Below are 17,378 nucleotides of genomic sequence, written 5' to 3'. Positions count from 1 at the left end.
TAGTGAGTAACTTTAGTGGAGTGGTGTTGAAATTTTTCTTTTTTTATTTAGTGCAAATCTTGTGTTCAGTTGATTCACCGGTCGTGGGATATCAAGTCTGTCTATGTCTGCCCTATAAATAATGGAAAGCAACAATAAAGAAAAAAATAAGAATGGAGTCGAAATGTAAGATACAGCAAAATTGTACTTATAGAATATCAGCTTCATTTATTTAATATATCCATATTCTTTGCTCTGGTATCTGTGTTTTTCCCCCCCCAGTTTATTATTGTTTGGAGAAGTATAGTATATATTTCTAATTTATTTATTTAAACTTATAACATTCATGTCAACGTTCATTCCTTTTTAATGTTGGTACATTTTTAAAATGTACTTTATTATTATTATTTTTTTTTTATGGAGAAGTACATTAAACCCTTTACACCCAGTACACGTGTCCCACTAAAAAATAAAATTTCCTTTACTCACAGACCATAACAGGACATCTCATTTCTAGGCATTGTCACAATGTACAGTGTGCATGAGAACAAGAATAATAAAGAGATTAAGCACAGCGTGCAGAGCTAAGAGCACCCCAAAATCTAACTCCCCATATGTGTACTGTGTTAATGTATCTGCCCACTGGTAACTTGTGGGGCACATTCCTTGTATCCCACTCAACCCACCCTTCCTTCCTTCCACTCTCCAGCTTCATTTCTCTCTCTCTCCCCAGCTTCCCCTCTCATACTCCTCTCTCTCTCCCCAGCTTCCCCTCTCATACTCCTCTCTCTCCCCCCCCCAGCTTCCCCTCTCATACTCCTCTCTCCCTCTCCCCAGCTTCCCCTCTCATACTCCTCTCTCTCCCCAGCTTCCCCTCTCATACTCCTCTCTCTCCCCCCAGCTTCCCCTCTCATACTCCTCTCTCTCCCCACCTTCCCCTCTCATACTCCCCTCTCTCCCCACCTTCCCCTCTCATACTCCCCTCTCTCCCCAGCTTCCCCTCTCCCCCCAGCTTCCCCTCTCATACTCCTCTCTCTCCCCCCAGCTTCCCCTCTCATACTCCTCTCTCTCCCCCCAGCTTCCCCTCTCATACTCCTCTATCTCCCCACCTTCCCCTCTCATACTCCTCTCTCTCTCCCCAGCTTTCCCTGTCATACTCTCTCTCTCCTCCTACTCATTCTGCCTGTCTCTCCTTTCCATCCCAATCTCCCTGCCCTCTGCCTCTCCCCAGTCCCGCCCATGTATTCCTCAGCCCCTCCCCCTGTCTCCCAGTCCAACCCCTGTCTCCCCAGCCTCTCCCTCCCAGCCCCGCCCTGTTTCCTAGCCCCGCCCCAAGTCTCCCCAGCCTCTCCCTCTCTCCCAGCCCCGCCCCCTGTCTCCCTAGCCTCTCCCTCCCAGTCCCGCCCTGTCTCCCAGCCCCGCCCCCTGTCTCCCTAGCCTCTCCCTCCCTCCCTGTCTCAGGGTATGATGGGCGGATTGGGCCGGAAGCAGCATGGCGGCCTCACAGCCCCGGACACAGGTAACTGCTGGGAGCCCTGAACTGAGTGCGGGACACTGAGTGAGAGACCCTGTCAGAGCCCGGCTTATAATACTGAGTGTGAGTGAGAGACCCTGTCAGAGCCCGGCTTATAATACTGAGTGTGAGTGAGAGACCCTGTCAGAGCCCGGATTATAATACTGAGTGTGAGTGAGAGACCCTGTCAGAGAACGGCTTATAATACTGAGTGTGAGTGAGAGACCCTGTCAGAGAACTGCTTATAATACTGAGTGTGAGTGAGAGACCCTGTCAGAGCCCGGCTTATAATATTGAGTGTGAGTGAGAGACCCTGTCAGAGCCCGGCTTATAATATTGAGTGTGAGTGAGAGACCCTGTCAGAGAACTGCTTATAATACTGAGTGTGAGTGAGAGACCCTGTCAGAGCCCGGCTTATAATATTGAGTGTGAGTGAGAGACCCTGTCAGAGCCCGGCTTATAATATTGAGTGTGAGTGAGAGACCCTGTCAGAGCCCGGCTTATAATATTGAGTGTGAGTGAGAGACCCTGTCAGAGCCCGGCTTATAATATTGAGTGTGAGTGAGAGACCCTGTCAGAGCCCGGCTTATAATATTGAGTGTGAGTGAGAGACCCTGTCAGAGCCCGGCTTATAATATTGAGTGTGAGTGAGAGACCCTGTCAGAGCCCGGCTTATAATATTGAGTGTGAGTGAGAGACCCTGTCAGAGCCCGGCTTATATTACTGAGTGTGAGTGAGAGACCCTGTCAGAGCCCGGCTTATAATATTGAGTGTGAGTGAGAGACCCTGTCAGAGCCCGGCTTATAATATTGAGTGTGAGTGAGAGACCCTGTCAGAGCCCGGCTTATAATATTGAGTGTGAGTGAGAGACCCTGTCAGAGCCCGGCTTATAATATTGAGTGTGAGTGAGAGACCCTGTCAGAGCCCGGCTTATAATATTGAGTGTGAGTGAGAGACCCTGTCAGAGCCCGGCTTATAATACTGAGTGTGAGTGAGAGACCCTGTCAGAGCCCGGCTTATAATACTGAGTGTGAGTGAGAGACCCTGTCAGAGCCCGGCTTATAATACTGAGTGTGAGTGAGAGACCCTGTCAGAGCCCGGCTTATAATACTGAGTGTGAGTGAGAGACCCTGTCAGAGCCCGGCTTATAATACTGAGTGTGAGTGAGAGACCCTGTCAGAGCCCGGCTTATAATACTGAGTGTGAGTGAGAGACCCTGTCAGAGAACGGCTTATAATACTGAGTGTGAGTGAGAGACCCTGTCAGAGAACGGCTTATAATACTGAGTGTGAGTGAGAGACCCTGTCAGAGCCCGGCTTATAATATTGAGTGTGAGTGAGAGACCCTGTCAGAGCCCGGCTTATAATATTGAGTGTGAGTGAGAGACCCTGTCAGAGCCCGGCTTATAATATTGAGTGTGAGTGAGAGACCCTGTCAGAGCCCGGCTTATAATACTGAGTGTGAGTGAGAGACCCTGTCAGAGCCCGGCTTATAATACTGAGTGTGAGTGAGAGACCCTGTCAGAGCCCGGCTTATAATACTGAGTGTGAGTGAGAGACCCTGTCAGAGCCCGGCTTATAATACTGAGTGTGAGTGAGAGACCCTGTCAGAGCCCGGCTTATAATACTGAGTGTGAGTGACCCTGTCAGAGCCCAGCTTATAATACTGAGTGTGAGTGACCCTGTCAGAGCCCAGCTTATAATACTGAGTGTGAGACCCTGTCAGAGCCCAGCTTATAATACTGAGTGTGAGACCCTGTCAGAGCCCAGCTTATAATACTGAGTGTGAGACCCTGTCAGAGCCCTGCTTATAACACTGAGTGAGAGACCCTGTCAGAGCCCTGCTTATAACACTGAGTGTGAGTGAGAGACCCTGTCAGAGCCCTGCTTATAACACTGAGTGTGAGTGAGAGACCCTGTCAGAGCCCTGCTTATAACACTGAGTGTGAGTGAGAGACCCTGTCAGAGCCCTGCTTATAACAGTTGTGAATGTAAGTCTTTGACACAGCTCAGTTTATAGGACTGTGAGTGAGAGCCTGACAGAGCTAACTTCACAGGGCTGTGAGTAAGTCCTGTAGACTGAGTGGGGAAGCTGAGGGTGAGTGCTGTGTGTTTTGCCCTGTGGCTTGGAGTGAGTGTCTGTTAGGTGATCTTTGAGTGCGACTGTGGTAACTAGTAGCAATGGATGGGGTACACTCACTGTTTCTGCAACACTCACACTGCTGTCACAAGTTTATAGGAATTCTCCTGTAATCACTGGACACCAGGGATTTATATCACCATAATAACTAGCAAAGAAATTATATAACTTTTAGCACTGAATGGGATACAGTCATTATTACTGTCTCACTCACACATTGTACAGGGACTCTAATGAAAATCCTAATAACATTTACTTACACCTGCTGTCATAGGTAACTAGGGCCTGTAATAAAAGCATTGTCGGGATGCATCACCTGAGTGACATTTAACTTGATCAGCACACTGTTACTGTGTCACCATGAATACCGAGACAGACTATCAGAATAAATGTGTAGATTATTTATTTTTATTTTTGCAACATGACTAGCATTCAGCTTCACTGTGGGATTGTTGTGCTAATTTAAAAACTATGGGAAAAGTTCTGTGCACATTGGTAATATCCTTTTTAAGCTATGGGATTTCTACTCCCATCACTCACACGCTCAAGGAAAGAGAAGTCCAGCTGCTGCTAAAGTGAATACTGTCAAGAATCCGAAGTGGATTTAAAAAATAAGGTCAACATTGTTGAATTGGAAAAATTCTCTGTCATCAATACTTTCAGTTTGACTAATTTGGTGTAAAATTTGAAATGCAGTTTAGTAAATCAGCATGATAGTGTGATTGTGTTTAGAGAGCAAAAAAAAACATTTTAAATATATCAATGAACCTAAACAATTTGAAGAATGTTTTGTGGAAGTGAAAGTCCTTCGCATACAAGACAGTTTGAGGGAATGTACTAACCAGTCACAAGTGGAAAATTGTTAAAATGAGCAGTGTGGGTGGTAAAAATTTATATTCTGTCTGATTTTTCTTATTACTGCTTTGCTCCCCCACAAAAAAAAAGTTTGTGAATAAAACTGCAAATTACCGTTTAACTTGACATTGGCAGGAATGCTAAAATAACTTTCTTTTGCAAATATATTTGAGGTTAGGGAACCTGCAAATTAGTTATAAAATTATGCAAAAAATTTAAAAAAAAAAGTAACTATTTTGCTCTACTTTTATGCAAGTTGGTGCCATTAGGGTTATTCAATAAAGTGAGAAATCAGTGAATTTTCACATTTAAGGCAAAACCATACATAGCCAAACTGGAAAAATATTTGCTTAACCCCTTAAGGACCAAACTTCTGGAATAAAAGGGAGTCATGACATGTCACACGTGTCCTTAAGGGGTTAAATCGGTTATCCTTCCATTTTGCTTACTCTGACCTAAAATGTGAAATGAATTGTGAATTAACTTTGAATTCTTTATATTTATTTAAAAAAAAACGGAAGCACATCACAATATTTCTAGATCTAAAACAAAAGGGGCCAAGCTGGAAACATTTCTAAATTGTACATGGTTTTAAACTTGCCAATTTTGTCTTTATTACAATTTATAATTCACTACAATTCATTGTTTAGCAAATAAACCTCCCACTAGCCTATTCACGAAATCAAAACATGAATTCAAATCCGAATGGATAGATTAATTTACTAAAATAGCCAAACTGTGTCTCTATTCCATATTTGTAATCAATTTTATTTAACATCAGCTACTTTAGTCTCAAATTGCAAATCTGAATTTTTAGTTTGGTACAATTCAGTGTTTAGCGAATAAGTCCCACAGTCGTATTTGCAGGTCATTTGTATTGCTCAGTGGGTTGATTATAATTATAGTGTGTTTTCAGGGTGGAGCGGTAGTAGTACCTGTTTGAAAGGTAATGGGCTTTGACTACAGTGTGAGTGCTGCAGGTTTATATGTGACCTTGAATTGTGTTATGAGGAGGAGTGGTGGTAATCCTAAATGCATGCCAGGAGGAAATGGAATGTACTGAGCAGTAATTATGCCACTATTAAAATATGCACTATGTATCTGCGGACACTGGCTGAGCAGGTTGTTATTGATAATGTTTCCTGATGGTATTGCTTGCAGTTCTTTAGGTCTATGGGGTTTGTTCTCTAAACAGTGAATCGTATATAATTGACTTGCAAATTGCATATTTTGAACCAATATGATGGCATAAGAAAAGTTTCCAACTATGCTTTTTTTTAATTTATTTTTAACCCCAGTTTAGCGGTCTTACCTTTTTTGTCCAATATCCTTATTATATTTAATATGTTAAAATAGTTTTGAAGTGGTCATGGGTTTCTTTGTGTCAATCAAAGGAATTCTCTCTCACCCCTTAAAGCTAGTCTTTTCAGATTGAGGTTTAATTTTACTAGTGTTTCTATACAAACGCACTTTCATGATCATTTTATAATAGAGTATCAGGACTTGTGTTGTAGCATATAAAACCTGAATTAAACAATTTAGGCAACGAGCTAATTTTGAAAAATAAATAAAATATCCAACTCTTCTGTAGTCAAAGCTTAAAGGACCCACTATAGTTCCAGAAAAACAAACTCGTTTTCCTGGCACTATTTTGTCCTTGGGTACCCTCCACCCGCTGGGCTGAAGGGATTAAAACCCTTTCAGCCACTTACCTTAATCCAGCGCTGGGCTCCCACGGCACTGGTGACCTCTCCTCCCCCCTCCGACGTCCGCCCCGAGTGGAGCAGAAGGCGCATGCATGCATATATATTTTGAAACAGCAATTTCCTATTTGTACTTATAGCTCTATAACTTTCCAAAAAAGCATGTAAACACTGGGTGTTTTTAAACTCAGCACAAAATTTTGAATCTATTTTAGCAGTTTTTTTTTTCATTAGCTTTTGTAGATAAGTGTCAAAAAAAAATTCAAGTAAAAGTCAAAAACATGTATATTGCTTTCAATTTTTTTACCATATTTTATTGTTTTTTCTTTTTAAAGTAAATTATGACATGATACAAATAATGGTATGTGAAGAAAGCCTTTTTTGACCTTAAAAAAACAATATATAACTTAAAGGACCACTATATTGCCAGGAAAACAAACTCGTTTTCCAGGCACTATAGTATTAATAGGTCCCCCCTCCCGACGGGCTCTAGAATGAGGAAGGGGTTAAACACTTACCTTTCTCCAGTGCCGTGCTCCCTCGGAGCTGGGGACTCTCCTTCCTCTTCCGCCAAATCCGCATGCGCGGCAAGAACCGTGCGCGCATTCAGTCAGTCCATAGGAAAGCATTCTCAATGCTTTCCTATGTACGCAAGCGTCTTCTCACTGTGAAAATCACAGTGAGAAGCGCGGAAGCGCCTCTAGCGGCTATCAATGAGACAGCCACTAGAGGCTGGATTAACCCATATGTAAACATAGCAGTTTCTCTGAAACTGCTATGTTTACAGCAGGCAGGGTTAACCCTAGATCAGGCTTCCCCAAACTCCGGCCCTCCAGATGTTCCTGAACTACAACTCATTATTCTCAGCCCATCTATTTCATTCATAGAATCATGGGAGTTGTAGTTCAGCAACATCTGGAGGGCCGGAGTTTCGGGAAGCCTGCCCTAGATGGACCTGGCACCCAGACCACTTCATTGAGCTGAAGTGGTCTGGGTGCTTATAGTGGTCCCTTTAAATGAGAGAGATGAAAATTTCAGCTAAACACCACAAAAGTGTTAAAACAGCTCTGGTCCTTAATGTACAACATGGCCAAAAAAGTCCGGCCCTGAAGGGGTTAATAATTAATCTTTTGTAAGTCAGGTGCTCTGGGGAATTGCTTCCTCTTGAGGTCAGCTGCATTGAGCTAACAAAACCAGGAAGTAACATTAACTGTTGTATGCTTGACAGCCAAGGTTAATTTATAAACGTGTCAATTTCTATTTAAATCTGCACTCTTTGCAAAATGAAAAAAAGAGGCACACTCTTCACATACAAAGCTTTTCAGCAATTTAAAGTTATTTAGGGGTCTGGAGTGATCCTTTAAAGCAAATGAAGTCATTTTAAAGGCCACATATGGCATTGTGGTTCTGTATATTAATGTCAGCATTTTTACACCTTTGATTTAAGGTATTTGAAGACTTATAATTTTTTTGTTTTTCCTTTCGTTTTCATGTAGCTATTTTTCTTGGCCTTGAGTTTGGTATTTTAGTAAAACAGTGATTGACATGGTTTAAGAATGAAGGAGTGTGCCTTTTTAATGTGGGAGGGTTGCAAGATGTTCACCCGAGTTTAATATAAAATATTCATGTGTCTGTTACCATTTTGGCAACGTGGCTCCTGGGATTTGTAGCAAGACTCTGCAATAAGTAAATGCTGTTGTTAATAGTTTCTTCACCGCACACGGCATATCAAATATCTACCGTTTGTCATTGCGTCTGAATGTTTGTGTATGGTACAACATTTGTTTAATGCAAAGAATTTTGTAATATAAAAGCACATTTAAAAAAAATAAATAAAAAAAAAAAAAAAATTGAAGGAGAAATTAGATGGTCCCCTTCCGTCGGGCTGAAGTGGGAGGAAGGGGTTAAATTCTTACCTTTTCTACATCGCCGGGCTCCCTCGGCGCTGGCGACTCTCCTCCTCCTTTGGACGTCATCGGCTAAATGTGCATGCGCGGCAAGAGCCGCGCGCATTCAATCAGTCCATAGGAAAGCATTCTCAATGCTTTCCTATGGACGCTGGCGTCTTCTCACTGTGAGCATCACAGTGAGAAGCGTGGAAGCGCCTCTAGCGGCTGTCAGTGAGACAGCCACCGGAGGCTGGATTAACCCTAATGTAAACATAGCAGTTTCAATTAAACTACTATGTTTTACAGCTGCAGGGTTTAACCCTAGAGGGACCTGGCACACAGACCACTTCATTGAGCTGAAGTGGTCTGGGTGCCTATAGTGGTCTTTTAATCCACCTGTGTTTATACTAAAGGTTTTTTTTTTTTTTTTTAGAAAGCAACATAATCTACGGCGCTGTTCAATATGTGGACAAACAAACTAGTAGTTGCAACAAGATAAGTTGTTTGTATGACAGCAATAGGTAGTGAAGGCTCTGCTAAAAAAAAAAAGAGCTTACAGTCTGATGAATGGGGTGTAATTACTAGTCTTGGGCATAAATGCATTTCAGGTGGTCAAAATTGATCATATTCCTTTTAATCTGTGCTCGAACTAATATCGATCTATCTGGTATTTTCCTGTGGGGGTCTTATTCAATGAAACCAACGGTAAAGATCTGGACCAGACCAGACCATATGAGCTGTGCACCACGCTTGTGATCCTGACAAAATGTTCTCTCATTTCTGCTCATCCTGTTTCAAAATAAGATCCATTAACATTGAAGGAATTGCGGTAGTACTTTATCGCTTCAATAAGCAATATCATGACAGCAATGGGATTCTCTGCTAATCCAGCATCAGCACCTCTATTGATTACGATATTCTGTGTGTGTATAGAAGTGCAGGCAACAATGTTTCTTCCCTAAAAGGACAGTCCACAGTCAAAATTAAACTCACTGTTTAGTAGCTATACCTCAAATGAAAACAAGCGTGCATTTAATAATGCATTTTTTCATTCGTGTATAGCTAAAAACAACTTGCAGATCCCTTGTCTGCAGCTCTTGCAAGCCCTACCCTCCTAACACTACCAGACTTTCTGTGACTGTTCAATCACAGACTTCCCAATGCAGCTCAATGAGAAGTCTTTGCAAGGCAGGTGCTCTGGGCAATTGCTGCCTATTGAGTTTTTTTTTTTTTTTTTTTTTTGCCAATCTTTATTTTGTGATCTCACAATTGTAGTACACACAAACATTGACTTTGCAGGTTAACATCATTGAAGCTTATGTGCGCAAGTTTTTCAAGGTGTGCATGGCTATAATATCAATATATACATTTAGTAACTTTGCAGCAGCAACAACAGTGATACATGTTGACTACATGTTAACTGGAAAACTTGGATCGTTCTGCATAGCAGTGACATGCTGTAGTTGCTTGGGCTGTCCGGATGTGCATTACCATAATATCAGAGTTAATTATATATGTGGACAGCTTGTGAACTAGAAAGCTAAACACATTCTGCATATATGTTGGCACTGGGGTCCAGTGCCCTTGTTAGTGATGTCAACCACAACCTAGTAGCCTCGCTTAGGGGACTCTGCATTACTGTATTATACCGTGGCGTTGCGTTGGGGGCGATATAGGTCAGCTGGCTGTAGGTATTGTGAGGGCAGAGAACTATGCCACAGTAGTCCTGGTTGCCATGGAGGACCCAATGTGTGCCTACCGCGGCTTGCGTTAGGATAAGTATTCAAACCAACTTTCCAGTGTTGTCCACCGGACACAATTGAAAGTTTTAATTTTTGTAAAATGAGTAAAGGGGACACAGTTCAGGCTTAATGCTTAGGGTTCCACAGTTTTCCTGTTAACATGTAGTCAACATGTATCACTATGTTGTTGCTGCTGCTGCAATGTTACTAAATGTATGTATTGGTATTATAGCCATGCACACCTAAGCTTCTATGATGTTAACCTGCAAAGTCACTGTTTGTGTATATATATTTTTATTTTTTTAAATGTTTTTATACTTGCATGTGATTATGTGTGGCATGCCCACTATGACTGTATAGAAGCTGCAATTAAAATACAACAAAATAAATAAGATTGTCTATTGCTAGAATTCTGGCTCGTACTGTAGATGGATTAAAACAATTGTTACGGGGGGCGGGGCCGCACCGCCGAGCCGAACGGTCGCACACCAGAACAGCTCCTGCAGTTTCTACTGGTTTTGGCCCTAAAAACGCCCAAGACCGGCACTTACTTGACGACTGGCAGCTGTGACCGAGCTGAAGACACCCTGGTTCTGAGGAGAGGCTTGCTGCACAGTTTTAGTCCCTCGGAGGGGTGCTCACCGTCACCCAAGATGGAGAGCGCCTGGGCGGTGAGCGGGACGGACGGCCGCTGCCCTGCTATCCGGCCTACCAGCTGTCGACCAGAGACACGAAGTTAGGCGGGTGTGGCCCCGTTTCCCCCCCCCTCTGGGCCGGTGGGGGTGATCCCGGTCCCCACCCCGTGGCCCCCTGTGAATGCGATACCACCAGCACTCCATTCCGCAGAAGGGTTAAACTAGAGCACGGAGGCCGCACACAAGATGGCGGAGACCACGTGCAGAGCCACTTATACTAGAGGGAAGCTCCCCCACTCACTTGACTCCGCACCAACGATATGCCAGCGCGAACTAAACATGAACTGGCAGCTACCTGCTACGACCACACAAAAAGCACAAAGCCCGGTCCTAGGACGAGCCAAAACTGGCAGAGCAGCCAAAGACACAGCATGCCAACTTAAGAGCAGGGATCTGCTAACACACAACACGGCACTAACATGCTTCAACCTACAATCCTTGGCAAGGAACACTGTACCAACGTGCTGGCCTCCTCTGCCGTACTTCCCAAACCCAAACGTAAGGGGCAAAAAAAAGAAACCGGAGCGGACTGCCTGCGTCGGCGGAGATAACACATCGGATCACCCCAACTACTAAGCTCCGCATCCTGCATACGACGGAAAAGACACAAGTCCACTACAGGAGGTCTACCACTTAGACACTTACCTGGCAAGAAATCACTACAGAGAATTTCAAGCTGTCATCCTTCCTTGATCCCTCACTGAGAAGGGTCACATGGTACACGGACACTGACTGTCATCTTGCGGGCATGGGGGGTGGCGGGGGGGTAGAAAAGCTTGCAAAACACTCTCTCATCATCTTATTATTAAGCTACCTAATAACCAAACTAAGTAACATGATGGTCCCCTCGGGAACAAGCATTTACCTTAACACCCTTAGACAAACGTCTGCTACACTCTTATGTAACATAACCGGTAGATAAGCCTGATTGTTCTTTCATATACACGTTAAGATTAGCATCATACTGTTGTCAACTCTTATATAATATAAAAAATGTGCACAGTCTATCCATGCCATATGATTGTCTATCTATGCTTATGAAAACTCTGGCATTTGCTGTTGTGGCATTGCTAGTATAGAATGTATCTTGTCTAATAAATGCACAACAAAATAAAGAATTTAAAACAATTGTTACAGCAGAGGTATGCTGTGATGTTGCCAGGTGAGATTACAGTAGTATTTAAAAAGTTTTGTTATATAAATGTACATTGGAATCTGGGAGACTGACTGGGTAATTTTTTGTTTGGTTTATCCATTATTGCTGAATGCCCTTTTATATATATTGCTGGAGAAGTGGGAGTTTAAGTTTAATCTAAAATGCTGTAATAGTTGGTATTAATTAGGTCTCCAGGTAAGGAGGAGAAAAAAATAAAATAAGATGAGCAATAGTGATGGTAGGAGTAGCGACAAATGGCTCTGCCTGGAAGCTAGAAGCTCTATACATCCATTGCAAGCGTGCTGACAACGGTCGTATTTTATGCACATAATTGTCCTTAGGCAGCCTGGAGCAGAGCCGGGCCCAAAAGCAAGTGTGCTGGGGATTTAACTAGCCCCTGGCCCACAGGTGCAGATTTCTCTGTTTGTCCAGTGTTTTAAGCTGTTCCCTACACTTTAACCTTACTTGCACTGTATTCTATTAGGTTGTATTTGCTCACGTGCAGGTTTTAAATTGCCTTTTGCTGCTGCTAATTTTGTTGCTTGGTGATATTATTTTTGTTTTCCTTGTCTGGTAGTTTACTTAGTGCTATTGAGAGAATCTCTTGTGGTGGACTTTTTACACATTTACTCTTCTCAGTTTATTTACATTTAAACCAGTGTGAAGTCACTGTGCTAACAGCCTTTATTTAACTTTATCACCAATAAAATTGTATACGGGGCATTCAGAAAGTATTCAGACCCTTCCCTTTTCAGTACTTATATCAATGTGATAGTTCGGTTTTTCTTTTTAATACATTTGCAAAGTTTTTAAAAATATGTTTTTTGCTTTGTGTTTATGGGATGTTGAGTGTAGATTGATATGGAGGGGGGGAGGAACAATTGTAGCAAGAGGCAGCAATGTAAATGTGGGAGAAAATGAAGGGGTCTGAATACTTTTCTGAATGCACTGTATACATAGAGCAGGGTGTTTTATCTACGTCTTGAGAAAAAATGTTTTAAAAATGTTTCTTTGTTTGCGGTGCTTTTACATATTTTTTTCCACATCTGCCCATTATTTGCAATAGCCATTACCCCCATCTTTGTTCAGTAAATAGCTAGGGCATCTGATCATTTCTCAAGCTCTTCTTCAGAACCCTAGTTTTGAACTCCCCTACCTGGCTGCATCATGTACAGGCCAGTATACCTGAGTGGTATATCCATCAATCAGATTTGGCCCATTGACTGCATAGACATAGTCAGTCGTGATGTAATGCTTGTCAGCTCACTCTTTAGTGCAGGATTCCACAAACTCTGGCCCTCCAGATGTTGCTAAAATCTCCCATGATTCTCAGCCTATCTATTCCATTCATAGAATCATGGGAGTTGTAGTTCAGCAACATCTGGAGGGCCGGAGTTTGGGGAAGCCTGCTTTAGTGACTAAACACAGCTGCAAATGTCAAACCTTAGTAGATGAGAAATTTGAATTTAAAGGACCACTCTAGGCACCCAGACCACTTCAGCTTAATGAAGTGGTCTGGGTGCCAGGTCCTTCTAGGATTAACCCATTTTTTCATAAACATAGCAGTTTCAGAGAAACTGCTATGTTTGTGAATGGGTTAAGCCTTCCCCTATTTCCTCTAGTGGCTGTCTCATTGACAGCCGCTAGAGGCGCTTGCGTGATTCTCACTGTGAAAATCACAGTGAGAGCACGCAAGCGTCCATAGGAAAGCATTATGAATGTGGGGGCACCCTCAGGGCACTCTAGTGCCAGGAAAACGAGTGTTTTCCTGGCACTAGAGTGGTCCTTTAAGAATTCACCTTTATATTTTTACACTATGGAATGTATTCATGGTTATTTACTGAAGTGTGCATTTAAATTATAGCCCAATTAAGTAAAACTGAAAAGATAGCAGTTTTCCCAATTTGTCTGTTTTTGCCAGAAAATGTAAAATTTGCTTGGAATTCCCGACTAGTCATACTGTAGTGATAAATTCCCTGCTTGACCTGACATTCACTCTTCGCCTTGGGTACATTGTGTGTAATATACCTGCTTCCCCTCCTGTGCCTGTTTGGCAGAATTCTTTTTAATTTTTTAATTTGATTTTTTATTTATTTATTCTTTTTTTATTGTAATTTATTTTTGTTGTTGTTGCAGTTATTTGTACATAACTGCAGTGTGTGTCGCTGCTTTCTAAATAATTCAGTGCATGGTGAAATAATTCACTGGCCACTTACTGGTACCTAAAGGGTTAAGATGTATGTGATTATTTATAGTCCTGCATTGAATTTGGCACCCCCTGGCCCGGGGACACAGGAAAGCTGTCTATAGTCATTTCTTGGGTTACATACTGGGGAAGCTGATTGTGCTGGTTCAGCTGATGATGTTTCCAAAGATAAACTTCATACCAGGGACTGGAAGGACTGTTCTATCCAGGCCTGATAGTTTCACTCTGTGAAGAGCTTGCAGTGATTGTGGAATGCTGATGTACTCATAGGAAGCTCATGGTCTGGAATTGTCTGTCTTATGGACGCCTATACTGGAACGAAAATGGTATATGCTGTGGGGGTTTTTTTGGGGAGGGGGGGAAGAGACTTACAAGGTTTACTGTTGTATATGAGATTGAAGTATTGGTGCAGCTCTGTCACTTTTTTTTTTTTTTTGCACAATTTGGGAATTTCCAATTATTGGAATTTTTTTGTTTGCTTTCTAATGTGCAGCTTTCTAACCTCTGAATGAAACACTAGATTAGCAGAAGGTTTGTCGACAACACTTGTCCTTATCTGCCAATTACAGAATCTGTCATTCTGGACCCCTCCCAGCTCAGCTAAAATAACCACCAAAATTTCAATTTGATGGGCATAATCTTTTTGCTTCTTTCAAGTGCGCACATTCTATTCTGTTACTAAAGAGTTTTTATTTTTTTTTATTTTTTTTTTCCTTTCTTTAGATATTTAAAAAGTTTATTAAAATTTGCATGAAGGTGATGGAGGATTACAGAAATAAAAAGGGGAGTAGATCAGAGACAAGGGAACAAATCAAACAAATGGCAGGCATCACATATCCTCATATAAACACTATATGGTAGGCAATGTACTGACAGTAATGATGAGAACACTAGTAAATTTGTGTTGTGTTTGGCACGTATTTGAGTTGCTACTTCGAGAATATGTGGCTAGGGGAGCAAACACATAATCCAGGAAATCATTCATGTCCTTCACGATTAAACAGGTGGTCATTTTGATCCATAGCTGATCTCCATTTATCCAAATCACACAAGCCACCTGGAACACCTGATTTAGTGTATGAATGGCAGTAAAATTAATATGAAATATAGGCATTATTTTTGTTTGGCCTTTGTAATGCCCTCTTGAAAGAGAAGCAACAGGTCTGCGGGGGAATACGGCAAAACCAGCTCGGTCACCTGCCCCAGCATAGAGTGGGCTTTTTGCCTGCATGGTTAGATATCGAGGCAGGATAACCATATGTAAAGGAAGGTTCCGATTTAGTTATTACATCTTAAACATCGGTGAGATGATGGTGGAAACATTTTCTGTAGTCTAGTCGGCACCATGTACCAGCTATAAAATATTTTTCTATTCTGCTCCATGTGCATTTTGGAACGAGATATCCCTTTATGAACTGTAAAAAATATGGTGCCACTGGTCAAGAGATTTGACAATTTTGGTCATTTTCCCAAGTTGGAGCTAAACTGTTATAAATTGTTGCAATCCCTAGCCTCCACATTTTACAACACATGGAGATCAGTTAACGGTATTTCGCCAACTTTCCAGAGATACATATGTACTCAAATTGCGTGTACCTTGATATGGAAGGTTGGAGGTTACTTGCTTGTGTTGGAGTGTGAAACAAGTATATCCGTTATTAAATTTATTTATTTTTATTTTAGCTGTGGTGGACTTTCCATGTTGGATAGCCCTGTGAGCTGCTGTGATTTATTTATTTATTTTTAGAAATCTTGAATTAAATCCCTTAGGGCACCATAAAGCATGTCTGAACTAAAAGGTTTATCATAAAACTCACGTTTAGCTACTAGTTGTAAACAGGGCAGTCGGCAAATTCCCAGTGATAAAGAATCCAAACACTGATCCCCTTTAGTCTATAACAATTCTGGATATATGGATTGAGCCGCTCAGTAAATCACTAATGAACATTGCATTAGAGTGCATTAAAACAGTGGTTTTCAAGCGGTTGAATGTTTAGGCAATTCCCTGTTCTGTTCCTGTGGAGATAATATACCCTGGAACATTGGTGTGACTTGGGGACTAGATTAGGGCTGTAGTGTATAGTGGGGATCGACCAATATTGATTTTGTTAGAGCCGATACCGATAATCTGTAAACTTTCAGACCAATAGCCGATAACTTATCGATATTCTGCACATTTTACCATTTTGAAAAATTAAACTATTTCTACACAAATCTACTGTTAACTGAACATGTTTATTTTATTTATTTTTTGCAAATCTTTTTTTTGTTTTGTTAAGGCAAATGCACAAAATATACATGCCAGTCCGAATTTTTAATGTTTTCAAGAATATATATATATGTGTGTGTGTGTGTGTGTGTGTGTAGTGGATGCAGTGAGAGTATTTAATTAGTGAATGCAGTGTGTGTTTGTGTAGTGAATGCAGTGTGTGTTTGTGTAGTGAATGCAGTGTATGTGTTTGTGTAGTGAATGCAGTGTGTGTGTGTGTGTATACTGGATGCAGTGTGTGCATCCAGTATACACACTGCATCCAGTATACACACTCTACACAAACACACACTACAAACAGTGTGTGTTTGTGTAGGGTGTGTTTGTGTAGGGTGTGTTTGTGTAGGGTGTGTTTGTGTAGGGTGTGTTTGTGTAGGGTGTGTTTGTGTAGGGTGTGTGTGTGTAGGGTGTGTGTGTGTAGGGTGTGTGTGTGTAGGGTGTGTGTGTGTAGGGTGTGTGTGTGTAGGGTGTGTGTGTGTAGGGTGTGTGTGTGTAGGGTGTGTGTGTGTAGGGTGTGTGTGTGTAGGGTGTGTGTGTGTAGGGTGTGTGTGTGTAGGGTGTGTGTGTGTAGGGTGTGTGTGTGTAGGGTGTGTGTGTGTAGGGTGTGTGTGTGTGTAGGGTGTGTGTGTGTGTAGGGTGTGTGTGTGTAGGGTGTGTGTGTAGGGTGTGTGTGTGTAGGGTGTGTGTGTGTAGGGTGTGTGTGTAGGGTGTGTGTGTGTAGGGTGTGTGTGTGTGTGTAGGGTGGATGGTGTGTGTGTGTAGAGTGGATGGTGTGTGTGTGTGTGTGTAGAGTGGATGGTGTGTGTGTGTGTGTGTAGAGTGGATGGTGTGTGTGTGTGTGTGTGTGTAGAGTGGATGGTGTGTGTGTGTGTGTGTGTGTAGAGTGGATGGTGTGTGTGTGTAGAGTGGATGGTGTGTGTGTGTGTGTAGAGTGGATGGTGTGTGTGTGTGTAGAGTGGATGGTGTGTGTGTGTAGAGTGGATGGTGTGTGTGTGTAGAGTGGATGGTGTGTGTGTGTGTGTAGAGTGGATGGTGTGTGTGTGTGTAGAGTGGATGGTGTGTGTGTGTAGAGTGAGAGTGGATGGTGTGTGTGTGTGTGTTAGAGTGGATGGTGTGTGTGTGTGTTAGAGTGGATGGTGTGTGTGTGTGTGTGTAGAGTGGATGGTGTGTGTGTGTGTGTGTGTAGAGTGGATGGTGTGTGTGTGTGTGTGTGTGTGTAGAGTGGATGGTGT

The 17,378-nt window shown here is 42.3% G+C and overlaps 1 protein-coding gene across 1 annotated transcript in view; it reads left to right on the top strand.

The window, feature by feature from the left end:
• Window positions 1–1,422: 1,422 nt before the first annotated feature.
• Window positions 1,423–17,378, top strand: part of EPS15 (epidermal growth factor receptor pathway substrate 15) — a 124,491-nt gene continuing 108,535 nt past the window's right edge. Inside the window, exon 1 of the mRNA XM_063427807.1 lies at window positions 1,423–1,498. Within this exon, the coding sequence (XP_063283877.1) occupies window positions 1,472–1,498 (27 nt within the window). The 5' untranslated portion in view covers window positions 1,423–1,471. The remainder of the gene's footprint in view (window positions 1,499–17,378) is intronic.

Source organism: Pelobates fuscus, chromosome 7 (genome assembly GCF_036172605.1).
Source record: "Pelobates fuscus isolate aPelFus1 chromosome 7, aPelFus1.pri, whole genome shotgun sequence".
NCBI lineage: Eukaryota > Metazoa > Chordata > Amphibia > Anura > Pelobatidae > Pelobates > Pelobates fuscus.
Note: the sequence above shows the minus strand (reverse complement) of the source record. Positions and strands in the feature narration are given on the sequence as shown.